This window comes from Delphinapterus leucas, chromosome 1 (assembly GCF_059928025.1).
Source record: "Delphinapterus leucas isolate spDelLeu-1000000601 "Yukka" chromosome 1, BTC_Dleu_Yukka2, whole genome shotgun sequence".
Taxonomy (NCBI): domain Eukaryota; kingdom Metazoa; phylum Chordata; class Mammalia; order Artiodactyla; family Monodontidae; genus Delphinapterus; species Delphinapterus leucas.
This window is the reverse complement of record NC_143129.1, coordinates 154,541,636-154,566,697: the sequence shown is the minus strand read 5'-3', so window position 1 is coordinate 154,566,697 and position 25,062 is coordinate 154,541,636. Positions and strand designations below refer to the sequence as shown.

At 57.8% G+C, this 25,062-nt stretch overlaps 2 protein-coding genes across 13 annotated transcripts in view; one reads left to right on the top strand and one right to left on the bottom strand.

The window, feature by feature from the left end:
• The first annotated feature begins 61 nt into the window (after window positions 1-61).
• CCDC24 (coiled-coil domain containing 24) lies at window positions 62-4,008 on the top strand. 3 transcript variants are annotated; one of them, XM_089894520.1, is made up of 9 exons: window positions 62-517; window positions 691-926; window positions 1,068-1,184; window positions 1,877-1,951; window positions 2,545-2,599; window positions 3,076-3,145; window positions 3,257-3,335; window positions 3,419-3,611; window positions 3,877-4,008. In XM_089894520.1, exons 1-9 carry the CDS (start codon window positions 392-394, stop codon window positions 4,006-4,008), a joined length of 1,083 nt encoding a protein of 360 aa, XP_089750646.1. In that variant the 5' UTR covers window positions 62-391. The 3 variants fall into 3 exon arrangements, with proteins under 3 accessions (XP_089750646.1, XP_022431227.1, XP_089750650.1); XM_022575519.3 differs by lacking the exon at window positions 3,877-4,008 and having other exon boundaries at window positions 751-956; window positions 3,419-3,761; XM_089894524.1 differs by lacking the exon at window positions 3,877-4,008 and having other exon boundaries at window positions 62-532; window positions 751-926; window positions 3,419-3,761.
• The window catches only part of SLC6A9 (solute carrier family 6 member 9), a 32,470-nt gene continuing 11,385 nt past the window's right edge, over window positions 3,978-25,062 (bottom strand). For 3 of the 10 annotated variants that reach the window (XM_030759881.2, XM_030759882.2, XM_089894436.1), the window contains 12 exons: window positions 17,454-17,610; window positions 16,739-16,870; window positions 16,074-16,344; window positions 10,233-10,365; window positions 9,903-10,037; window positions 9,703-9,806; window positions 9,060-9,297; window positions 8,835-8,969; window positions 8,629-8,728; window positions 8,439-8,539; window positions 5,370-5,540; window positions 3,978-5,248 (listed from right to left, as the gene is read on the bottom strand). In XM_030759881.2, the coding sequence (XP_030615741.1) occupies window positions 5,054-5,248; window positions 5,370-5,540; window positions 8,439-8,539; window positions 8,629-8,728; window positions 8,835-8,969; window positions 9,060-9,297; window positions 9,703-9,806; window positions 9,903-10,037; window positions 10,233-10,365; window positions 16,074-16,344; window positions 16,739-16,870; window positions 17,454-17,610 (1,872 nt within the window). In that variant the 3' untranslated portion in view covers window positions 3,978-5,053. Of the gene's footprint in view, window positions 5,249-5,369; window positions 5,541-8,438; window positions 8,540-8,628; window positions 8,729-8,834; window positions 8,970-9,059; window positions 9,298-9,702; window positions 9,807-9,902; window positions 10,038-10,232; window positions 10,366-16,073; window positions 16,345-16,738; window positions 16,871-17,453; window positions 17,611-18,303; window positions 18,387-25,062 lie in introns of those variants that run through there. The other 7 variants (XM_030759883.2, XM_030759884.2, XM_089894472.1 and 4 more) reach the window with 7 other exon arrangements.

Below are 25,062 nucleotides of genomic sequence, written 5' to 3'. Positions count from 1 at the left end.
CCGGGGCGGGGCCTTATGGGGGCGGGGCTTGGGGTAGCGGGCCCCGTTTCCCGGGTGACGGTCGCGCGGAAGAGGCGGGGCTAGGGTCCCAGTCTCGCGGCCTGGCTCCTGGGTACCCGGCCACGGAGAGTCGGCCAGTAGAAGAGAAGGCGCCAGAGATCGGCGGCTCTGGACCGGGCAACTCTAGTCGTAGGGACGGGCGGCAGAACGGGTGGGGCTGGGGAGAGGATGGCCCGAGCGACAGGCTGGGGGCGTGGCATGTGAGACCAGGAAGGGGTGGGGCGTGTGTGGGCGTGCCCGGCCCTGGGAGACCCGCTGTCTCCCAGTAACCCAGCTCTCCGACCTGCTGTCCGGCAGTCCGCCCGTTGTGGGGTGGCGGTGCGGGCAGGCCATGCCTGGGGACTCTCCGCCGCTGTGGGAGCTGGTGGAAGAGCACGTTCCGCTCCTGGAGCGGCCCGAAGTGAAGAGGATTCTAGGGGAGACGACGGTGGACCTGAGCCTGGAGCTGCGGGCAGAGGTGGGGCGTGGGAATGTGGGCCCCACTCCAGGCCTATCCCACGACTTGGGTGATTTCCTCACCTCCTCCGGGTCCCTGGCTCTGCCCGGTAACTTTCGAGCTCTTGTCGGATCTCACTGTCCGCCCAGCCCTCTGGCTACGAGTTAACTCTGCACTGCCCCTCACTCCCCTAGCTCCCCTTCCTCCCCTTACTTCTCCCCCGCAGTCGCAAGGGGTCCCAGCTCTCCTTGCAGGTGGTGGTGTTACGATCACTGCTCCGAGAGGCTCGATCCTTCCAAGCCCCTGGTTCGCGCCCCACCTCTGACCTCTCCTCCCTTCTGGCACCACCGCCCCTCCTAAGAGACCTCGTGCGCCAGGAACTGCGGCAGCTGCTCCAAGGTCTCCGTGGGAAGGCCATCTGTGAGGGCAGGTTGGAGCCTCAGACCTGGGGCAGGGCCCTGTCTCCAGAACTCAGATGGGCTAGCCCTGAAATTGACAAGGGGCCAGGGTCGCCTTTCCTGTGGTTCCCTGGAAGGAGCCCCTGAGTGTCCCCCGTGTGCACCTTCTGCAGGGACCAGACCCAGGCTTGGGTCCAGTATAGCCCCGGGGTCCTGCGCTTTGCCTTGGAGGAGCCCAGGCGTGATTTGCCAGAGCAGGGGATATTCCGCCTGAGAGCTGGTGAGCCCAGGTATAGTGGTAGGAAAGGAGGGGTCTGTTCCCGCTTGGCAGAGACCCCAGCCAACTGGCGGGTCCCACCTGCCAGTATGGAGGAGCTCCTGGTCTGGGACTGGATTCTTCTACAGCCACTTGTTGTAGGGATCAGCACATGAGGGCAGCAGGCCCAGGAGACATGTACCAAGCCTGGAAGCTTGGTTTGATCTGGGTCTTAGAGCATGAGGAACAGACTTCCAGACAGATGAAAAGAGAAGAGCTTTGCAGGAAGCGGGAGCACTACACGCAGACATGGGTGGAAGGAAAGGCTTCATCCAGTGGTCAGTTGTTCCTCTGGCCTGGAGAACAGCTGCAAGGGTTGAGCTAGAGAGGGCTGGGGACTGCACGAGATAAATGAGCAGCAGCGTGTTCATCACTGAATGGCAGCAACTTATTTGTCACACATCCTTAGGAAGTGGGTGATGTCCCCATTTTGCAGATGAGGAAACTAAAGCTCAGAACAAATGATTGATTTGTCCAAGCTCACACACAGTGAAGGGTGGCAGAGCCCATTTGCAAACCCAGGCTCCAGAACTCCTCCTCTTAGTACCATCTTATGTTGCCTTTGTGAGAAAACACACAAAATTGTCTAGGAGAAATGGCATTTGTGTCCTGAAGGCCTGGGGTGAAGCAACATGGGAGAGTGATGTTGACTTCATCTGCCAGCAGCTGTCACAGGGACCTCAGCATCATCAAGGACCAACTGAACGTGTCCCACGTTGACCAGGTTGCCAGATACCTGCGGTGAGGCCCCCGAGTGTGTGCAGTGGGGGTCGAGACAAGGAGGGTGGGACGGGGGATGGATCCTAACGTACTGGGACTATGAGGAAGGAGGAGGGAGGCAGCATACCTGATGGGGAGACCCAGGAGAGTAGGGCTGAGAGGTGGAAGGGGCAGGGTGCTGGTGAGGTTGCTGCCAGGAAGTAGCCAAGTAGGGATGCCAGCAGGGGCCTTGGCCTGAGGACTTTTATCCTGGGGTGTGGGAGAGAGATGGACCACAGAAGAGTCTTTTAAACAGGGGAAGGGCTGTGATCTGGGGGAGAATGGAGGCAGGAGGACTTGCAGGCCCAATACTGTCGTGAAGAAGAGAGAATGGGGCCCCCCAGCGTGGGCGCTGGGAGGCGGGCAAGGAGAGGACACGTCCTGCCCAGGAAGAGGCCGGCGGGGCTGCAAGGCCATGCTGGGATTGCACTTGGGCAGCAGAGGGAGAGGTGGGCTGAGAAAGGAGGGCCTAGAGGGAACTCCTGGTAAGGCTGGAGGCTGGGTCTGTGTGGCGGGCTCTGCTGTGACCCGGGCCTGCAGCACTGCTGCCGGTGCCGCACTCCCCCATGTCCCAGGGCCCTCCTGGAGGAGGAGTGTCGCAAGTTGAAGAGGGAGATTGCCATCCTGCAGGTGAGCGGCAGCCCTGGGCCTCCCCACCCCCAGAGCCTTTCTGCTGAACCTAGACACACCCGTCTCTCACCTGGTGTGTGACATACACATACGTGTGTGTGTGTGTGTGTGTGCAAAGATTGTGTGATTCCTCTGTCCATTTCTCCTGTATGCACACTTCCCGTACGTGTGAATCCAGATTCTGGTTGAGTCCCTAAGTCCAAGGTCGGCACTTTTAGATTAACCTGCTGGATTTGCCCCTGGTCTTTTGCCTCCTTCTCTTCCCCATGTCTGAGTTCGGGCCTGCCACTACCTTGCCAAGCTCAGCTTTTCAGGGAGGCTGGTGTTCCTCTCAGGAGTGTCCTCAGGTGGCTGGGATAAGGAGGCTGCATGGGGTGGTTCCTGGGCCCCACCATGGATATCTTGGCCTCTGCATCCTGCCCCGCCCCACCCCGCCCCTGCTGTAAGGCTGGGCACTGAGCCAGCTCTCCCTGCAGCGCCGCCTGGAAGAGGAGTATACAGGGGCCCCTTTGCCCACTGAGGCAACCCTAGAGCCCACCCTGGCAGGTGAGGACCCTGAGCAGGCCCCAGAGCACCCAGCCTCCTGTCCCTGTCCCGCTCTTGTACACACACCCTGGAATTGCCGAGTGCTGCGTCTCAGCTAGACCTCTCCTCCAGAGCTACAGGAACAGAAGGCAGCCATGCAACAGGAGCTGCGGGCACCTCTGAGGCCTTCCTGTGTCTCCCCCGGTCACAGGTAAACCAGAGCAGGTGGACAGCTGGACGGGGTGGGCTAAGCGTCAGGCCATGGCCCCCTGACAGCTACTCCCTCCTGTTCAGGCTGCGGCCCTTGGAGTCCTCCAGCCAGGGCCTCGGACCACTGCCTTGCTTCCGTGGGGCTGCTGGAGTTTGGGCCAGGCCTCTCCAGTGCCACCTGCCCTCTCCTCCTCTGGAGCGCTGCCCCAAACCTCAAGGCCTGGCCACCACCTGCCGCTGGGGACGGAAGCTTCAGTGCAGCCCCAGAAAAAGGCCAGCTTCCACTCGGATGTCCAGTGTGGCGCCCCAGGCCCCAACCTGAAGGGCTGGGCAGGAAGGAGACTTCCACTTCTGCTGGAACTCGCCCTGTCTGCTGCTGACACCTCTCAGCTGCCATGGCCCAGCCCACTTTAGGTCTAGTCTTGGATGAGCCCTCACCGGGATTCCAAGGCTGCCTGTCTGTCTGGTCCTCACCCTACCACCTCGCCTGGTCCTTGGTGTCTGGTCCTGACCATCACAGCCTCTGGCCTTTCTCTTCCCAGGCATCCCTCAAAGGCCTGGCAGGAAGAGGTCTCATCCCAGCCCTGACTCTCGTCCCCATGGGGGACCCAGACAAAGCACAGCAGCGGCTCAGAGACGGGAATAGAAATTTCATTAAAATCTATGGACTTTAAAATCCTAGTGGTGCACGGATGGGCAGGGGTGGGCTGCGCACCGTTATTGCTACAGAGGATTAGAGGCGGCTCTTCCGGGGTTGTCACTGCACAGAGGGGTACAGAGGATGGACAAACGGATACTGCAGGGCTTGGGGGAAGGAGCTCTGGCTCCAGAGAGGGGGTGGGGCACGCCGGCTGGGGCCATTTGGCACGTGAACAAGGGCAGCCCATTTTGGGAAGACTGGGCCTTTAGCCTGGCAGAGGGAGGGCAAGGGGGTGTCACGTAGGGTCCCCTTCTCCAGGGCTCTGGGCTCAAGCCTCCTGCTGAACATCACCCTACCCCTTTCCCCAGAAACGAGTTCTTTGGGCAGGCTGTTGGGTCATGGGCCTCTGCTGGCTGGCCCTACAGCCAGTGCTGGGAGGCGGCGCAGAGACCCCAGAGCAGCTGAGTGAGGTGCAGGCAGGCCTGGAAGACAGATTGGGCCCGAGGCCAAGGGCAAGGGGGTGGCAACCACAGATAATACAATTTTTACAAAAATAATTACACAGACAAACAGGGCTGGGGTTACAGCCTGACATGTAACACTGCACAGCCCCCTAGCCCCTTACCCTGCTTCCAGGTAGGAAGATCCAAACCTGCCTGGGCAGAGGCTGGGGTCTGCTCCTGGGGGCAGGAACACTGGTCAGGAGGCTGAAGGCTCAGGGAGGGGGACAGGTAGGGGGCCCACCCGGAACCTTAGCTCAGGGCAACGTGTGGGGGCATCAGAGGCCAAATAATGTCCAGCTGCCTCCGGGGACCTGGCCTGAGACCCCTCCAAAGTGCTTTGGGCCCCCCAGCAACCCTCCCATCACTCACGCCCCCCAGCTGCCATCTTGGCATCCAAAGGACCTGTAAACACTAGGGACACGAGCACGAATGACCACGCTAGCAGTGGTGGCCAAGGTGACAGGAGCCGCCCTGGTCCGGGCGTGGAGGGGCAGGCGGTGACACCTGTCCACCGCCTCCCCAGTCTCTGTGGCGGGAGCACGGGGCGGGGGTGGGGCACTCCCCCGGCAGTTGTGCTCATATCCGGGAGTCCTGCAGACGGCTGGAGCCATTACTGCCCACCGTGGGGATCTGGGCCTTGTCTGGGTGCAGCGGCTGGACCTCAAGCCCGTCTTCAGGAGAGGGTGGAATGGTGCGGGCATAGCGCCCCGTTCGGTGCTCCAGGAGGGCGGGCCCCCAGTCTCTGCTTGGCTTGGTTGCATTTTTCAGACGCTGCAGGAGAGGTAGGCATGGTTGGGGGCGGGGTGGGCACGGTCATCAGAAGGGAGCCCTGAAGCCCCATACATCCACCCCCTCCTGTTTCACCTGGCTGCCCCCTGCCCCCACCCCTCACCTGGAGGAGGGTATCCCCATCTGTGCGGCCGAGCTGGTACAGGGCGTAGAGTGGAATGCAAATGACAGAGGACAGAGCCATGAGGAAGCCGATGGCCACAGCCCAGCCTGGATACTGGTAGTGGTTGTAGGTAATTGGCTGGTACTGGATCACCGTGAAGATGAGAATGAACTGCAGAGAGTGGGGGACGGGAGTGGGCGTGAGTCCTGCCCAGCCCCACCCAGGCCTCAGGCCTCCTATCTGCACCCCCTCCCTCCCTCTCCAGTTTCCCAAACTAGAAAGAGGCATTTTGGGGAGGGCGGGGGTGACGTCAACGTTTGAGTAGTGGAAGAAGCTGATGGAACCAGGGGTCCAGGGTATGATGGGCAGGTGGCCACGGTGGAAGGGGAGAGGTCTGTCTTCTGCATAATCCTGAACCAGCCAGGGAGCCACTCAGCTGCCGTGGCCCTTGGAAGTCAGTTCTGCTCAAAGACTCGCAATGGCCCTGCATTGCCTGCTGAAGCAAGGCCAAATCCCTGGCCTTTAGGGCCTTCTCCGCCTCACATCAAGACCTCGGCTTATCTTTCTGGACTTACTGTCTCAGTGTCTCTGCTACACCCAGCGTTTCCCACCCTTCTTACTGTGGAGGATCCTCTTTTGCATCTTCCTCTGTCAAACCCTATGCAAATGCCACCTCCTTCAAGAAGCCTCCACTGATTTCCAGTCTCCTCTTCCTGAAAGGGCTTTAGTGGCATTTTCCATCTACTAAGCATTTTATGGGTGTTTCCCCCAGACCTGGGAGCTCCTGGGATTGCATCAGCTCTGGGTCTCCAGTGCCCAGCACAGTGCCTGGCACAATCTCATGTGCTGATCTGAACTGACTTATGCAAGGAGGTGGGAGTAATGGGGGAGAGGAAAGGGCAAAGTCCTGCCAGTCTGTGGCTGTGGATACAGTGACAGACAGCCTGGGGAGGCTCCAAAGGCTAGAAATCATGAGTGTCAGGCTGGGGATGCTCTCGGGAACCGCTTTGGAAAGAGATGAGGGACATGGGAAATAAAGCCTGGGGTTCCAGTAACGAAAAAACTAAAGTTAGCAGAAAGATGGGCAGGTGGCTCATGGGCCACCCAGAGGAGCCGGGGCAGTGGATGCCACTTGCCAGGAGGGCTCAGCATCCACCCTGAGCCCTCAGTTGTGTCCTGGAGCTCAGGCCCCTCCAGCCTTCTGGGTGACCAAATTCTAGAAGGCAAGACCCACATCCATTCAGGGGTGGGTGGGCCATCCTAGGACGCTGCACACAGAGGAGCTTAGAGCAAGTTTTCTGAATGGAATTAGATCCTGATCTAAGGTGTGGATAAATTCTTTAAAAAAAAATTTTTTTTTAGGTTTTTGGCCACACCCCACAGCATGTGGGATCTTAGTTCCCCGACCAGGGATCAAACCCACGCCTCCTGCATTGGAAGGCAGAGTCTTAACCACTGGACCGCTGGGGAAGTCCCGATAAATTCTTTGTTTGAGCTGATAGAAGGATGGAGTTTGTCAAAAAAAGACCTTTTCAGCAATATAAAGAAGTAAAGCCCCCAAAGAAAACCAACAGCTCAGAAACACGTGTCCACAGAGCCTGGCATCCTCACCTGAAGGTGACTCCAGCCTGGCTTTCTGGGCACAGAGAGGGCGCTGCCGGCTTTGACTCAATCTCGTGGAGACACTGGACCCAGGGCCCTTCCTGCCTCCTGCCCTGCCGGGGCGGTGCCCTGGGTCTCCAAGTAGGGCAGCAGCCTCCCGGGAGCCGTGGAGGATGAGCTCCCCTGGGGCAGGCCCTGGGCCAAAGCCACAACCCTCAAGGGCACGACGCTTGGCTGGCATCTACCCTCCCCTCCTCCCACCCCTTACAGGAGACTTCCGTTGCTCCTGTTTCAAAGCTGGGCCGGTGGCCAGAGCTGGTGCCTGCGCCAGGCTCGGGAAGATCCCACACCCCATGTGACGGAGGCCTCAGCCCTCAGGGGCCTTTTATTCAGAAACATGAGCCAAAGTGGAAATCCGGTGCTGACCTCTGTGGCACACAGGAGCTGGCATGATGGGGGCATGACTCCGGACCCTGCCCTGGCCACTTGGCTGACCCCTCCGTCACTCAGAGATGGCTCTGCCTCTTCTCTGTGGAGGGACCATTATACTAGCAAATCCCTTTTGCCCCCCATTTCTCACCCTGAGCATAAAGGAGCAAAATCAGAGGGTTTTTAGTCCATAGACCACCCCTCCTCCTGCACTTGTTTCTAGTGTAGCACGGGCCCAGCACACAGGCTCCAGATCAGACTACCTGCTTTGCATGAGGGCTCTGCCTCTTAGAAGCTGTGTAGCCTTGGATCAATTACTTAACATTTCGGTGCCTCAGTTTCCTCATCTGTAAAGTGGAGATCATAACGATACCTTGGAGAGTTGTATCACATGACTTACTATATGGTTCCCGGCCACGGTGGGAGTTCCCTCCACCATTTCAGCTCCCTGATGGGAGTTTCCCAGGTGTTGAATACTGGTGGAAACCCAGAATTCCCCCTCCCAAGCCGGCCCACTCCAGTGCCTGGAAGGCTTACGAGGGTGTCCCGGATCCTGAGCTGACATCTGACTTGTACAACCTGCTTCTGCAACATGCATTCACACCACATACCCTGAGTACTCTGAGCACCTCGGCTATCAGGGACTGGAGACAGGAGCTCAGCGAGGCTGACGACACCACTGTCAATCATGGTTCCCGAGGCTCCTCTGGGAATGCCAGGCGGGAACACCAGGGAGGGAGGGCTGGCTCTCAGCTGCTGCCAGCCTGCTTAACCCTTCCAAAGCTGGGCACTGTCTTCAAATAAACGGCCCTGTACTCCCTTCCTAAGCCAAGGCCAGGGCCTGGGTGGTTCTGAGTCTCCACACACCTGTCTGACTCTACGCAACCTTGCTCGGACCCCCAGTGGTCAGATTTGTGGGTGTGGAGCCTCCATGGGGAGCTCTGGCCAGATGGATGGGCTCTTGCTCTCCCTTTGCCGGTTCCCAAGAGAAGGACGCTTGCCACAGGGCAGCAGGGGAGGGACCACTGAGGAACTTACAAAGATGATAGCTGGAGAGACGAAGCGCCAGCAGATCTGGAAGAAGAGGGGCGGTGGGAATCCCAGCATCATCTGGATGTCCTGGAAGTAGTTGTGGTGCCCTGGAGAGAGGGAGGTCAGCAGGCCCGCAGGACAGCGTGGGCAGGCCAAGGGCCGGGACACGGGAGGCCACGTAAGCTTGGGCACTTACCGTAAATGTACATGATGGACACACACATGATGCAGGAGATGACGACCAAAGAGAAGCTGGCCGCGTAGTTGTCCATCAGCAGCAACCAGTAGATGCCTGCCTGCGGGCCAGTGGGCAGCTGAGTCCAGGGTGCCCGATGCTACGCTCCCCCCTTGTTAAGCCCCATACCCTGGCAACTCTGGCCTAGCCTTTCCCTCGGTTCTTACCTGGCTGGTGAGGGGGATGCCCAGCAGGAAGCCAGCCACAGCCACGCCCAAGGTCACATAAGTCTTTTTCTGCAGGATCCACTCATTCCCTACCTCATCCACAATGGCCGTGACCAGCGTCTCTAGGAGGCAGAACTGCAGGATACAGCCATCAGAGCAGGGGCCCGACCTCCGCCCCTGCCTCCTCCCTCCCCAAGCCACAGGCCCATGTCCTGCACCTCGTACCTGAGTGCCCAGCCCCAGCAAGATGAGCATGAAGAAGAAGAGCAGGGACCAGAGCGGGGAGATGGGTAGCAGGGTGAGGGCCTCAGGGTATGCTACGAAGGCCAGGCCAGGGCCGTGGTCTGCCACGCGCGACACGTCCACGCCCAGGTGACTGGCCATGAAGCCCAGGATGGAGAAGATGACAAAGCCGGCGTAGACGCTGGTGGCACAGTTAGTGATGGTGATGATGACGCTGTCCCTGATGGGGGGGAACCAGGCAGAGTCAGGACACGCAGCTTAGTTCCCCCTGCCCCCTTTGGGCCAAGAGACTTGGAGACAGAGAAAGTTCTAGGAACAAAGGTGCCCCCGATCTCTTTTCTGGTCTGCTCTGGGCCTCTTTAAGTGGGCCTGAGGCTCCTGAGTCCTCACAGAGCCCTGGGGCATCACCGCCTTCACCTCTCCTCTCTTCTGCCAAAGCTCTCTCCGTTCTGCAATGACTGGACCCGGACCCTGCGTTGCCAGGCTCTCAAGGCCGTGAGTGGAAGGCAGGGCCCTGGTGGGCCAGGAGGCTGCACTGGACCTGGTGGGTCTGGGGGAGCCGGGGTCAGGCTGCAGAGAGGGTAGGAACTGGGGGCAGCCCCAGGGCTGGAAGGGAGAGTCTCACCGGTAACAGTTGTTGTGGAACTTGTTGTAGGAAGCCATGGTGATGAGGCCGCCCCACGCGCAGCCCAGCGAGTAGAAGATCTGGGAGGCGGCATCCCCCCAGACCTGCGGGAGGGATGGGCCGGTGAGGAGCTGTGGTCAGAGGCTGGCACCTCCCTGCCTCTCCCCGGCCCTCTAGGTCCCCCTCCGTCCACAGCCCACCTTGGCCTCCAGGATCTTGTCCCACTGTGGGGTCAGGTAGTACATGATGCCCGTGAAGGCTCCTTCCAGGGTCACGCCACGGATGAACAGGATGGTCAGCACCACATAGGGAAATGTGGCCGTAAAGTATACCACCTGGGTGCGAGAGGGGCCCCGCTGGACTCCTCTGGGCTCTTCCTGCCCCCTCAACCACCACTGGTCCTCTGGTCCCTCTTCCCCTCCCATATCCTTTCATCACTCCCCCACCCACCCCTCCACACACAAAACCCAGGTAGGGGAGGCAGGATATCTCTGGGTGGGCACAGACCCTGCTGGGGGAGGGGTACTTACTTTCCCTGAAGACTTGACCCCTCGGATGAGGCAGAGGAAGACGACCACCCAGGAGACACCCAGGCAGCCAAGGAGCGGCAGTCGCACCTCCCCGAAGTTTCCGATGTCATCTGACAGCTTCAGCACATAGAGCCTGGAAAGGGGATACTTTGTCACTGATGGCCAGCCCCGCCACCCAGCAACAAACTCCCAAGGCCAGGGCCCAGTCTGGCAGCTCCCTCCTTTCTCACGAAGTCCCAGCAGCCGGCTGATGTGAGATGGGAGCGTCTGTGAGGCGCCAGCCCCGGCAGGCCCAGCCCCCTCTGCCTGCTTCCTCTCCTAGGACCCTCAAGGGCACCTGCAGGCCACACCCTGGTCCTGGGCCAGCCTCTTCAGCCCCTGGGTGTGAAGGTCTCCCTGTCCCTGCTCAGACCCAGCCCAGGCCCTTGCTTGTGTGTTTCTCCCTTCAGGAATGCCCTCTCCTCCAGACTAGACACACCCTATCTGGCGTCACCTCCTCCAGGAAGCCTTCTGTGATCTTTTCACTCACACTAGTCCTCCAGCTCTGATGAACAGAGGGAGGCGGTGGAGGACTGAGTAAAGATGGGGGCTCCGGAGCACGCAGGCCCAGACTTGAACCTACGTATGTGTGGCTCTTCCTGGCGCCCTGTGCCATGCCAGCTGTGCTCTTTCAATCAACTGGACGTTTATGTGCCAGGCCCTTGCTAGATGCTGGGCATATCGACCTGGATCAGGCATTGTGGGTACTGCCAGGAGGAGTGCCTCAACCCCATGGGGAGGAGCACACTGGAAGTCTTCCTGGAAGAGGTGAAGCTTGAGCCAAAGTTCGAGGGATGGGGAGGAGGTGGGTGAAGAGGAGTGGAAGTGTATGCCAGGCTGAGGGAATAGCACGCAGCAGGACAGGGGTCAGGAACCAGCACAGCCCCGCCTGGGCATGTCAGTAGCTCAGGAAGGCTGGAGGAGAAGAGGGAAGGGAATAAAGAAGGATGAAGATAGGAAGGGACCAGACCAAGAGAAGCTGCGAAGTCAAGGCTGAGAAGTTTGGATTTTATTCTGAGAACAATGAGAAGCTTCTGGAGGGTTTTTAGAAGAGCACTCTCAGGGTCTCTCCTTGGCTCAAAGCCTTGCAGCAGCTCCCATCTCTCGCCATGGAAAAACCAAAGTCCTTACGGTGGCTACAGAGCCCTACATGATCCATTACCTCCTGCCATCTCTCGGATCTCCTCTCCTCCTGCTCTTCCCCTTGCTCACTGGCTCCAGCTGCACTGGGCTCCTTGCTGTTCTTTAAATGTGCTGGGCATGCTCCCACCTTTGCACATGCTATTCCCTATTTGGAGTACCCTTTCCCCAAATCTCCACATGTCCACATGGGTGTGAGACCTGTGCAGGCACACAGGACCCCATGCTTAGAAGGGCCCTGTGCTTGGTTTAATGCCCTGCCATTGTCATCTTGCAATTCTTAATTCATTTGAACTAGGGGCCCCATCTTTTCATTTTGCAGTGGGCCCCACAAATTATGCAGCTGGGCTTGTCCACGTGGCTCCCGCCCTCTTTACTTCCTTCAGGGCTTCACTCAGGTGTCCTCTTTGCAAAGGAGCCTACTCTGGCACACCTGATTAAACCTGCCACCCTGGCCCCAGCCTGGCACACCTTACCCCCCTCTCTGCTATATTTTCCTCCACAGCACATCTCTTTCTATCACACTGTACATTCTACTATTTAGTTTGTCATCTGCCCTCTGAAGGCTGGGGTTTTTGTCTGTTTTGTTCACTGTTGTATCCCCCAGTGCTTAGCACAGTGCCTGGCACAGAGCAGTGCCCAATAAATATTTGTTGAATGCATGAATGAATGCACGTGATGGAAAATGGACTGAGAAGTATAAAGGGGAGAACCTGGAGGGGAACTGGCTTGGTTGTTGGAGTTGTCCAGGCTAGAAGTGATGAGCAAGAGACAAACTCTTGAGCCTCAGTTTCCTCATCTGTAAAATGGGCATCATAACACCAACCTAGGATAATTTGTAGAGAAATTTAGGTAAATACAGTCTCCTTTCTTTCCCTTCTTTCAGCAAGGGTCTCTCAGCGTAGCTCATAGGCTGTCCTCTAGTCTTAGCTATTTTTACTTTTTTTTTTTCCAAATCAGTTCTCAAACCTCATGACAACATGTTTAATACCTTGCGAGGGGTTGTCACTCCGGCCCCTCGTGGGACAATGTTGCCAGGCCTGGGACTTGGTGTTTGCTTGGTCAGCCTGCCTGGCTGTTAAGACTTGCAAGCACCTTGTCCTCCCTCCTCGGCCTCAAATCTTCCCCCAGGCCGCCGTACACATTGTGACCTGCAGAGGGCGGTGTCCAACACGCCCCTCTCCTGTCCAACTCCCGCCATAGCGCTGGTTCATTCAACGGGCCACGCCCTGGGCTGGAACCTTTCCAGGCTCTTAGTCCATGGGGGAGCTAAAGACAAAGGGATGGAGAGGTTCCCCCCAAGGAGAGGCTCCTGGACCCCTGCAGCTGTGCTTTCCAGTCCTTTTCCCTTCGTGGCATGCAGAAAAAATATTTTGGGCCCGTAAGGGCAAATCGACAAGGTCACTCAAAGTAAGGCAGCAGGGCTGGGGACTCTGGGCTGCCCAAGCGCCACTGGACTGGCACACTATTTAGGGTGCATCGTGTTGGGAGGCTCTGCCTTCCAGAATAGCCATCGGGTCCTACTGCTACAGCCGAGAGTCGCTTTACTTTAAGCAACAGCGTTCAAAGTAAAGAAACCATTTCTTGTTCAAAAGACTTTTTAAAAACTTTGCTAATTATACCTGTTAAGCTGGTAGTGCTTTATATTATCTTTTATTGCAAGAGTCCAGCATATAATACGAGGGCTTAAAGAGTTTATAAGGCTAGCCTGGGAACTAAATAATGAACTCTACCTATCTTTTTATAGTACCATATTTAGTGTTTTGCTTTGGTTTTGGACTATGTGCTTTTGAGATCAAACAGCTAACCTTAAAAGTTTTGGAACCCCACATATTTACAAGTTGGCTCTCGCATAACATCTCTGGAATTATTCTGCATTATTTTTAAATTTCCCCAACCAGGTGGTAAATGCCTTGAGAACAGGACACCCTAATCTATTTCACTGCATCTCCAGCAGTGGCTATCACTGTGCTTACTGAGCACCCATCACTGTTCCTAGTGATTTATGTTGCATCTTTATAACAACAAGAATGATGTTGTAACCACGCCCGCTTAACGGATGAACAGCTGAGACTTAGAGAGTTTTGGTGACCTCCCAAGTCCACGCAGCTGGTAAGTGGCAGAGCCAGGATTTGAGTGAGGTCTGTGTGGCTCCGGGGCTGCCATGAAGACACCAGGAGAGGGGTGCTGGGATCCAAGTCCCACTGGGTGTCAGGTAGTCTGCTGGGGAGATGAGAGGGCATGTCCTGAGCTTAGGGCCTGCCTAGCAGGCGTTAGACCAGCACACAGAGGACTGTAAGACAAGGTTGTGAAGGGGTGGTGAAGGAGGGGAAGACTGTGGGCCAAAGGGTGAGCAAGAGGCAGACGTGGGCTCAGAAATCTGCCCTGGGAGCTTCTCTTGCTTTAGAGGAGTCACTTAATCTTTCTTTTGACTTGTTTGTTCACCTGTAAAATGGGAATATTTTATAAAACCTGCACCCACTACCTAACAGCGTTGCTGTGGGGCTCAAATGAGATTGTGCAGCTTTCCAGAGGGGCGCTGGAGAGTGTGGACCAAGAATGCCTGTAGAATATCATTGGCCTAATTCACACTAGGCACCAGGCACAGAGAGGCATGTATATCCTGACACAGCATTGCTGCCTAGTTCGTTAACCTCTGAGCATAAGTCTCTGAATCTGAAAAACAGGGATAATATCATGTAAGAGAATATGCCTGGCACATAGTAGCTGCCCGAGAAATGGGGGTGCTTGCTCGCCTCACCTCCTTGCTGATGCCATCTGGGGCAGCCCTCTCAAGGGTCATTTCCCCAGGCTCTCCAGGAGGGGGCGGCAGGGAGCCATCCTTCAAGGAACGAGTACTGCCTGGGACAAGCAGCTCCTTAGGGATGCCCGGCTCCAGCCCCGGCTGAGAAGTAGAGTTGAGCTGGCCACCCTGTGGACCTCCTGACCCATGGCTAGTTTTCTTTGAGGGAAATCCCCCTCTAATTGCACTGGATAAAATCTTGTGAGCTTTGCCCTGCAGTGGACCCACCCGTCGGGGAATCCCTGGCAGACGGCCCCTGGGGTGAGAGCTTCTGGAGCATCTCCGGCGTATGGGCGGAGCACTGTGCTTCTGGGAACTTCCAGAAGGTTCACCCCCAGTCTAGATCAAGTTGCCCAGTCCACACCATGCCTCAAATATAGCAGAATACCTAAATGGGCAGAGTCTGTTTCTTACTCCCTGCTCTGTCCCCACTCTGAGTGCTGTGCCTGGTACCTACTAGGAGCTCAGGAAATGACCTGTCCTATGACTGAATGACTGAGGCTGCCCAGAGGTAAATTTTCCCGCCCCTTACTGGGAGGCAACAGCTCTGTTGTCTCCACCACGAGCGCCAAGGGCAGTGACCACATCTTAACCATCTTTGAATGTCTATAGCCCAGCACAGAGGCTGGCACAGGGGAGCTGGGCCCTCAGGGTTTGAGCACTGGGCTTGGGCTTCGAGGATACTGACCTGCTAGGACTTCAAGTATCACTGAGGCCTCGGCCACTCACCCACGGCTCTCCATCACATTGTGGAGAAATCCTCCAACCCTCAGCCTGGCATGAAAAGCTCTGCACCTTATAATGTCTCTGGCCTCTTCTGTCCCAATACTCAGTGTCTCACCTGCCCCCGACCCCAGCTCCAGTTTGCCGCCTCCTGGCCTCGGCTCACCTGCTCACGTCTCTCCCAGTCCCTCCTATGTCTCCCTCCCTCCTCTGGGAAGCCTTCTTGATCAGCTCCTCCTGTACCCACCACATCCCTGAACATACCTGCACTGAGGCACCTGCCCCTAAGAGAGGTAACTACCCATCTCCCACCCTGGACTGTGAACTTCTGAGGGCAGGGGCTCAGGGCCATTCATACCCCATGGGCACACAGGGTCCGGCAGGGTGGACGCCATAAATGTTTGCGGAATGAATGAACGACGCCTACCCACCAGTCCACCAAGCCCTCTTCCCATGAGTTCCCCAACAGGACATGGGGAATTTCCTCCAGGATGTCCTGCTGTGCCCTCACACCCACCCAGCTGGGACAAGACCTTCCAAACATCTCCAGCAGCAGCTTTCCCTTCAGCCAGCCCCGTGACTCCGTTCTCTGTCACCACGGAGCACAGTGGTGCCAGGCTATCTTTCCTAAGCACAGCCTGATGAGGGCAGCCCTGGGCTCAGGAAACTTTCACAGCTTCTTCTGCTCCGCAGCATTAGGTCTGTGATTCATTCTTGTAAGTTCTCCAAGAGGGCTGGTGTTCCCTCCTAGGCTACCTCACGGCCCGTGAGCTCCCCACACACCTGTCACTCTCATCACAACGGGCTCCCCTCAGGCTCAGGACCAGCCCCTGCTCAGCTGGGACCCAGGGCCTCCACTCGTGCTGTTCTCTCCAGGAAGCCACCCCCCTTTTCCCTGACTCTCCTCTGCAGACTTGTCTGACTGCTGGAGCCCTCTCTCCCTCGCTGCCACTGTGTGAGCGTCAGCCTCTCCTGAACCAGGCTGTGAACTCCTTGTACCTCTTCCCGCACCTCTGGCCCCCTCCGTTCCTGGTACCCTCCCGAGGCTGCAGACGGTTGCCTGATGGCCAAGGCGAGGGCTGAGTGTTGGCGCCAGGGGTCCCCCCCCAGAAGCCCAGGTCCCTTGGGGGCCTCACCTCCAGTACTCCTCGCTGGGGCTGGTCCTCTGGAGGGTGTGGTTGAGCGCGTGGGAGAGGTTGCCAGGCAGGGCGGGAGGCCGGGAGCCATTGGTGATGTTGGAGGCATCCAGCACGCCGGCGCAGTCGGGCGTGTTCCAGGGGTTACTGCAGTAGGCCCAGGGCAGCACGGGCGTCATGGACGAGAAGAAGTAGTAGAAGGCGATGCAGATGACCACGTTGTAGTAGATGCCGATATATGTGGACACCACCATCATGCCGTAGCCCACACCTGGGGGAGGAGAGGGGCAGGAGCAGCCTCACACGTCTAGCTGAAGGAGGCAAGGCTAATTCTGAAGGGCGTAAGAGGCAGGCTTTCATGGAGTGCCACAAAAGAGGCAGCTCAAGGCCTTGGCAGGGGCAAGCTGGGGGGCGAAGGGCCTTTGTGTATGAATGTGGTAGGAAGAGAGCGTGGAGGCCAAGTAAACATGGATCCCAGCATGTGTCCATGGCCTTGGCCATTGATGTGGGCCTCAGGTTAACACCAGTGTCCCATAGGGGTTGGCAGTGTTTATACAGATGGGTGAGTCAGCATGGTCCCCAGAGGCCCGTATGTGTGTGTGTGTGTGTGTGTGTGTGTGTGTGTGTGTGTGTGTGTGTGTGCGCACACCCCACCCAGGCCTCACCTTTGAACATGGGGCTGATCCTCCACACCCCCAGGCAGCCCTGACTTGCAAACTGGCCGAAGGAGAGCTCCATGAAGAACAGTGGGATCCCACAGAAGGTGAGCATGATGAAGTAGGGGAACATGAAGGCGCCTGGTGGGCGGGGAGAGGGCTGGCTCAGGACGGCTTTGGGGAAATCCCACCCTCTTCCTGCTCAGAACTGACAGCAAAACCTTTGCAACTGGCTGGGCCCCCAGGAGGGTGTGCCATGCACTGGGCCGGAGCCTAAGTCTGAGGCACACTGCTCACCACCTGTCTTTGAACCTGACAGAGGCTCCCAGGAAGTCTGCTCTGAGTCAAACCCAGGGCCCAGAGCCGCCATGTTTGGGTGGGATTTGATGGCTTAACCAAGCAATTTCACACACATTAGTCAATGAGATCCTCAAATATCCCTGAATCATTTGGGTGCGGGGCTGCTGAAACACAGGCAGTATAAAACAGGGAGCCTTGGGAGGTTGGGTTGCTTTTCTCTACCTCTCCTCCCCTCGAGGGAGCAGGCTGCCAGGGTCTGGGGTGCTGCGCCTTAGGTAAAGGGTACCTAAGCCAGGGATGGGGGCAAAGGAGATCAGGGCCAGAGGCCAGCCTGTCTGGAGTGTGTGCCGCGGAGGGCGCGGCTGGGCCCCGGGGGGTGGGCTCTATCCACGTGGGTGGACCCTGCCCTGTGCCCGCTGGCTACCTCCCCCGTTGCGATAGCAGAGGTACGGGAAGCGCCAGACATTGCCCAGGCCCACGGCATAGCCCACGCTCGTCAGTACAAACTCGATCTGGTTGCCCCAGTTGCCTCGTTTGAGGTTCTGGTCCTTCTTGGTGGCCTCACTGGGCACAGCACCATTCTGCGGGGACAGGAGAGAAGCTACCATCAGCAAGGCATTTGCACGTGTGGTGCCTGACCCTTTGGGCCTCCCCCAGTGGGGACACCATGGACCCTCCAGGCCCCCACCCCACCCTGGGCTTCCCCTCTGCTGGCAGCCGCTGCAGGCAGGCCTGGCAGAGGACGGGAGAGGGAGCAGCGGCCACCGGAGGGTGCTAAGCCGGCCTCCCTCACCAGCCCCCCAGCACACTGTGCCAGGGGCACCAGCCCACCTGAGCAGCTGCTACCGACATCTGAGAGGTGGGACACTGAGAGGGGGCTCGAGTTGAGGGCCCCCCAGCGCCAGCCCCTCCCAAGCCTCCCCTCTCCCCTTTGGGTGAGGATCTGGGAGCAGCTGAGCCTCATACCAAGCAGCCAAGCTGGGCTGGGCACAAAGGGGCCTGTGTCCAGACAGCCCCCCCAGCCGCGGCCACCACATCGCCAGGCTGAGCACGCTGCCCATGGCAGGCGGCTGCGGGGGAGGGGACCTGGACCCCTCCCCCAGCTGAAGGCTTTTTCCGGGGGGCACACGGTGGGCAGGGCTGTAGGGTGGGGGAAGGGGGAAGCAACTGAGCTGGGCCAGACCTGGGGAGGGCATTCTGGGGCTCAGGATGGGAGGGCCAGGGGAGCCATGTATATTGCCCATGACAGGGGCGGGGGCCCTGGGGAAGCTGACCTGGGCTGGGGGATGCTGGCCATGAGTTGGGGGGAGGAGACCAGAGTTGTAGGCACCACGCCAGACTTGGAGGACAGACTCTGCTAGGGGAAACAGAGGGAGTGACTCTAGAAAAGGGTCTCTGAGCTGAGAAGAGGTGGGCTGCAGAAGACGGGCTGGTCAGGAGGGGCTGATGAGGGAGTTTGCCCCAAGGGAAGGATGCTGGGCTGGCCTGGAGGAGCTGCTAGGCTGGACTGGGTGGCCTGAAGCCCCACTGAGGACCCTAACCCCACAGTTGGAACTAACCCAGTAAGTTCCTTTATAAGTGAGTGCACCCCTCCCCCATGCCCTGGCCTTTCCACCCCCTACCAGGTGAGCTGGAAACCGAGCCACCCTGAGCCAGAGCCTGAGGGGTCAGAGGTGTCTCATTAAGAGACAGGGACCCCGAGAGTCACCAACAGAGAAGCCCAGAGAGCCCTTGAGTGATGGAGACAGTCTCCCAGAGATGGGCTGTTCTCCTGAGAGAAATGGCCAGGCGTCCCTGGAGGACACCCAGGATCAGAGACACAGCCGCATGGCCTCTGAGGGACGGCACTGCAGTGACGCTGACCCTCAGCTTGAAAGAGACATATTCAAGGACAATAGGCACGCTGGCCAGTAAACAAACGGGCCTGGTGCTTTGACACGCTGTCGGACCCTGACACTGACCAACAGATGCAGAGGGGAGGAGTGGCCTCCCCAGGCCTGCGCCCTCCGGAAAGGCCCATTTAGGAAGGCAGGCACAGGAGGCCCCGGCACCTGGTGGCGGCCCCCCAGCCGTGCATCCCTTGCTCCCGCAATGGGTACATCTGGGGGGGTGCTCTAGGCTTGCACACCACGTGGGCACTACAGCACAGACACCCTTGTCCTGCACACCCAATTAATCATTGCCCGGAGAAGACACTGAGCCTTATACCATCCCAGAAGGTTTGGGGGCACAGTACCAGAAACCGTGGTGCTTCCTTCAAGGAGCACGCAGAGCCAACCGGCAGAGCCTGTGTACTTTCATTCATGCAGCCACGGAGGTTTACGAGCTCCTACTATGTGCCAGGCCCTGCACCAGGCTCAGGGAATTCAGCAGTGAACAAAACACACCCCTACCCACTCAGAGCTAGAAGTCCAGGAGGAAGTAAGCCATCAATGAGATAAACACATAATTTTTATATGCAACTTCAATGTGCCCACAAAGGGGAATTTCTCAAGTCACAAGAGCATAGAAGGATGACAAGGGGTGGGGCTGGGGGCTGGGTGCGGTCGCAGAAGGCCTCCCTGATGAAGGGGCTTGAAGGCCACCTTGTCTCTGGGAGTGGGCGGCTCCCAGTCCCAGTGTGACAGGTCCTTACAGAATCCTGCTTAAGCCTGTCACCACCTCCTAGGGCCTTTTTTTGGGACAGGCCTAGAAATACCTCAGGGTCAGGGGAGCATTTTTTCAGAGGGTGTGAGGCCTGCTTGGGGTAGTTTATCCATTCCCAAACAAATCCCAGCCAAATAGGGCTCCTATATGTTGATCCTACAATAACAGTTTTATTCTGTCCAAGGCTTGTTTACTTAGGGGCACAATGGGGGATTGTGGCAGCTGTGGAGTACATGGGTGGGGTCACGAAGCAGCGGTTACAGCTGTAAAAGAGACAACTGAGGGTCCAGGATGGCCTCATGGGCTGGGCAAGGGCAAAGCCTCTTGCAGAGACCGAGGTCCCCAAGGCCTGAAGTTCAAGGCCTCTCTCCTGGCCCCAGCCCCCTGACCAAGTGCAGCGGGACCAGACGTGGACCTCTGAGGTCTGCTCCTTCCCTGGCATGGAGGGGGCAGGGAGGGTGATGATGCCCCCAGCCGAGTGCCATAGGCGGTAGCTTGACTGAGCCCTCAAGAGCCAGTGGTCACTCCATTCAAGAGCAGCACACCGCTAAGCCTTGTGCTAACCAGTTCAGCCCTACCGGCTGTGACCTGGGGAGGCCAGAGCCTGGGGTACAGGGGCTTGGAACTGGGGATTGGGCTGTGGCGGGAAGTAACAGGCAACACTAGGGGTCTGCTGTGCAGAAGGAGCTGAAATGATGCCCTGCAAGTGGTACGAGGAGCTCGCGGCAGAAGCAGCACCACCTGCTGCTCCCCAGCCCCGCGGTGCCCCATTCAGGGACGGTGGATGGGATGCTGCCGCGGGAGCCTGGTCCGCAGCTAGGCCTCTGACTTTTTTTTTTTTTTTAACATCTTTATTGGGGTATAATTGCTTTACAATGGTGTGTTAGTTTCTGCTTTATAACAAAGTGAATCAGTTATACATATACATATGTTCCCATATCTCTTCCCTCTTGCGTCTCCCTCCCTCCCACCCTCCCTATCCCACCCCTCCAGGCGGTCACAAAGCACCGAGCTGATCTCCCTGTGCTATGCGGCTGCTTCCCACTAGCTATCTACCTTACGTTTGGTAGTGTATATATGTCCGTGTCACTCTCTCGCTCTGTCACAGCTTACCATTCCCTCTCCCCATATCCTCAAGTCCATTCTCTAGTAGGTCTGTGGCTTTATTCCTGTCTTACCCCTAGGTTCTTCATGACATTTTTTTTTCTTAAATTCCATATATATGTGTTAGCATACGGTATTTGTCTTTCTCTTTCTGACTTACTTCACTCTGTATGGCAGACTCTAGGTCCATCCACCTCACTACAAATAGCTCAATTCCAGCGCGGGCTATGTGCAGGCAGCCTGGCTGGTGAGGGCATAGCGCTCAGCAAGGACAGAAGAAGCCAACCTTCCTCCAAGTACACTGGAGGGAAGGGTCCCTCTGTAGGGGGGGGGGTCCTAGGGGCTCTAGTTCCCTTCCTCCCCCAGCCCTCTTCTGGGGACGCCCCTCCACTTCCTTCCCTGGCAGCGACGCCCAAGGCTGGTGAGCCTTTTTCAATGCTGCACAACTTCTTTTCTCCTTGCATAATTTTCCCCATTCTAAGCCTCCCATTTTCTTGATCTGCTAGGTGGACGGCGTGTCACTGATATTAACTGTCCCTGCAGAGGTTGTTGGCTCTGAGGTGCCCACGAAAGAATTTCTTTGTGCTCCTGGTCTGCCCAGACTGGTGGCCTGTCTGCCTAACCCAGCTCGGCCCCGCCCACTGGCCGGGCTCCAGGCTGGTCCTGCCCATCACCCACCTCCCCCTGTCAGCCCCTTGCTGCTCTCCCAACCTCCCTCAGTCAGTCGCTCACACCTGGGTGGTGAATTAAACCATAGTGGCCTGGTGCCCCTCTGGGCTGCTCCCCTCCTCCTTGGGCTCCCTGGAGGGGCTCCCCCACCTCACCTCTGACTCGCCCGGTGAGTGATCTCCAGGGCAGGGAATGCCCTGCCCTGCCCTGTGCCCGAGCTTCCCCAGGCCCGGCAGGATGCAGGCTACTGGGCGTGCCTTCCATGGTTGTGTGGGTGGGCTGGCTGATCATCCTCCATGACGCCTGCCATGCACAGACATACACGTATAAAACCCTCCATGCCCCTTACCCTTAGAAGCAGTCGTTGACCTGTCTTGGGTTCACAACTTCCCACCCCTGTTCCTGCCTAGAGGGGTGAGCCACACCGAGCAGTCACTTACATAAGTCCTTTCCATAGCCCTCTGCCCTCTACTTATTCACTGGTCCGGATGAACTCCTGGAATTAAGGGAGTTCAGCTCTGAGGGCAGAATCCAGATCTCCCTCTATACCTTGGGCTTGGCAGGGCGGGACCCTGCGCTGGGGGTTAGAAGCCTAGCATTCTAAACCTGCTCCCTCAGCAGCCCTGGGCAAGCCACTTCCACTCTGAGCATTCAGCGTCTTTACCTGTAAAATCAGGGGATAGACAGACAACCTCAATGGATCTCCTAATATTCTGTAGCTCTGCCCTGCCTGGAATTTGCTATTTCTGACTCTCTCCTGTATTTTCCATTAGTTCCCACTGGCTTTCTAAACAACTTAAAAAAAAGAAGGTGTTATTGCTTTCTTTCTGATTATAAAAGCATTATAAGCTTATCATTAAAAAAAAATTGGAAACTACAGCAACGTGTAAAGAAACAATGCTGCAGAGCCCGCTCCCAGTGGCGGCCACCAGCACCACCGCAGGGGTGGCCCTTCCTTCATGCTCAGACCCAGAGGCAGGCCAGGATTCTACCCTGGGCGACGGTTGTGCTCTGGCTCCCGACTCCTGCCCTCCGAAAGCGGTGTCCACGGGATATTTCTGTGAATTGTGGGCTCTGCTCTTGGTGGGCACTGAGGAATCCTGCAGCAGCCCGGGCAGGGCGGGCCCCACTAGGATCCAGCAGGCTTCTTGTCCAGGACTCTGCAGCCCCAGGGTTTGCTCAAGGGATGAAGCCCCATCCAAGACAAACTTTGTGGAGGAGAACGGGCAAGACCCTACATCCCAGACTGACCTTGCGCCAAATCCAGATCACTGGCAACTCTCTCTGAGTCCCAGTGGGGAATTCAGGCAGAACAGCCAGGACAGTAAACTGTGGCTGCCTCAGGAGACCCTGTGACCCCCTCACACCCCTTGGTTCTTGTTTCCCCAACTTCTCTCCCGTCGGTCCAATCAATCCAGGAGCCAGGCTGGCCCTCAGGCAACATCTGCACCGCAGTGACAGAGCCTTCCATCTTTCATCTGGCTTCGCTCATCCAGACACGGGAGAGTCAAGAGCCCGGGCTGGAGCAGCGGGACCGTGGGAAAATCTACCCCAGACCCGAGCAGTACGCAGGGACTATTAGTGCCTCTCGCTTCAAGGAAAACCTCCGAGCACCTGTCCGGAGATCAGGCCCTCACACAGGAGGTGAGAGAGGCAAGGACATGCCCGGGCTGTTTCGTCCCAGAGCCCTGATTGGCAGAGAGTGATCTGCCAGTATTGTGGACAGCAGACAGGAGATGTACCCCAGGCATGCCAGGCTCCGCTCCGGGCCCTGGGAGAAGTGATAGGGCCATTGGGTGGGCTCTGCTTCTGCCCTGAAGACCAGCAGTCATGCCCTGCACTGTGGCAGCCGTGAGCAGTCTCTGCCCCGCTCGGTTGGCAGCGGGCTCGCATTCTGGAAAGTGGCTTTGGCTTCTGACCCTGGCAGTCCTGAAGGTGGAGGGCAGCCCTGCATAATGTTTCTCCCAAATGCAGCCCACATCTCCCCAGAGGACATTCCTTCTCTTGCCTTCCGAAGGTCAAGTCAGGATGCCCTCCGGGCACTTGTCCTAGACACTGGCGAACACCGCGTGGGGTCTCCCTCCTCGCAGCCGAGACTGTTGCCCCATCCCGTTCCCCCATGCTCACCACTGAGTCCATGTAACAAGTCCCCCTGCCCCCTCACCACTCTCCCCATAGGAGTAGCTGCCGTGGCACAGACAATGGGGCTGTATTGATTAGTACAATTCCTGGGCACCTCCGGCCCGTCTCCCTGGGAGCTAGGACAATGCAGCTTTGATACACAGAGCAGATTCTCAGCAGGTCCCTGGGCTGGGGGAGCCCTAGTAGCCCCACTCTCCTCCCCTGTGCCGCCTCCGCATAGCTAACTCTTCCCGCTCCTTTGCACAGTTGCAACTTTCTGGGTCACTTTTGCTGCTGTCTGTCTCTCTGGCTGGCTGTGCCTGCCCCTCCCTGGCACAGACCACTCAGTCCCTCTCCCCACCCCCAGCCCTGCCTCCCAGTCTTCCTGGCACCAGAGAGGGGGCTCGACCTCCTGGAAGGTGACTGACCTGTTCTGGGGAGGAGGGGGCCACAGGTCCCTGAGTCGCGGCCATCCCAGGGTGAGCACTTGGCGGGCGTGTGCGTGTCCCCTCTCATTCACACCTCTGCCGGCTCCGGGCGACACTGACGCATCCCCTGCCTCCTCCACTGCTGGCTGGGCAGCATCAATTACTTTCACCTCATCTCCTCCTGAAGCTCTGCCTACCCCCTCCCCGGCCCTCCCCCTCCAGCCAGTCCCCATGCAGCCCAGCGCGGGTGCTCCACAGTTAGAGTGAAGCGCAGGGTTTGTTGTGTTTCTCCCTTGTTCCCAGCAAGTTATTGGAACAAAACACATACACACACACACACACACACACACACACACACTCACAGCCACAGGGTGAGGCAGAGCAGGCGTGGAAGAGAGAGAGAGGGCAGCTCAGTCCCATTCCAGAATGAGGTCTGGGGCCCAGATGCTTCTGAGCGCATAGGCCTGGCACTTGGTGGGCTCCTGGTAAGGTGGTTGGGTACCACTGGGCACTAGAGATGGTGAAGGAGAAGGGGGAAGGGGGCACAACCCACAGGGCACTACCAGAGCATCTCAGACTTCTTAGAATGCTGTGGGCTGGGGGGTGATGGGTCCTGAAGCAGTCCTCCCAGGAGCTGGGGACTCCCAACCAGCCAAGACGATGGAGTGTCCTCATTAGAGAATATGACTGACCATGTAAAAAAGCTCTGGCTTAGTGAACGGTGCTGTCACCTGTCTGAAGAAAGATGGCATTAGCCAAGAGGGTGGCTGCAGAATAAGGACCTTTGAGGATTAGTACTGCATCACCCAGAACCTGAGGTATTCCCTCTGGGAGTGTGTACCGAGTGGGCTGGGCACAGTCTAGCAGGTGTCACCATGGCTGGGGTGGAATGTCACTCAGACCCATCCAATCCCTCTTCTCTGAGGCCACACTCACTGGTCAGTCTCCAGTGGATGCTGAGACACCACAAACCCATGGCCAGGAAGGTGGGCACGAGTGTTCTGGTGCTGGGAAGGCATAGCTCTTTTTGGAAACTGGTAGGTTGGCAAAGGGTCTGGTACATGG

Excerpts from the sequence above, each read along its gene's own strand:
- CCDC24 (XM_089894520.1), top strand. The coding sequence starts at position 392 with ATGCCTGGGGACTCTCCGCCGCTGTGGGAGCTGGTGGAAGAGCACGTT. Across the intron at positions 518-690 it reads GCCTGGAGCTGCGGGCAGAG|CTCCCCTTCCTCCCCTTACT; the intron begins GTGGGGCGTGGG and ends TCACTCCCCTAG. Across the intron at positions 2,600-3,075 it reads GGGAGATTGCCATCCTGCAG|CGCCGCCTGGAAGAGGAGTA; the intron begins GTGAGCGGCAGC and ends CTCTCCCTGCAG.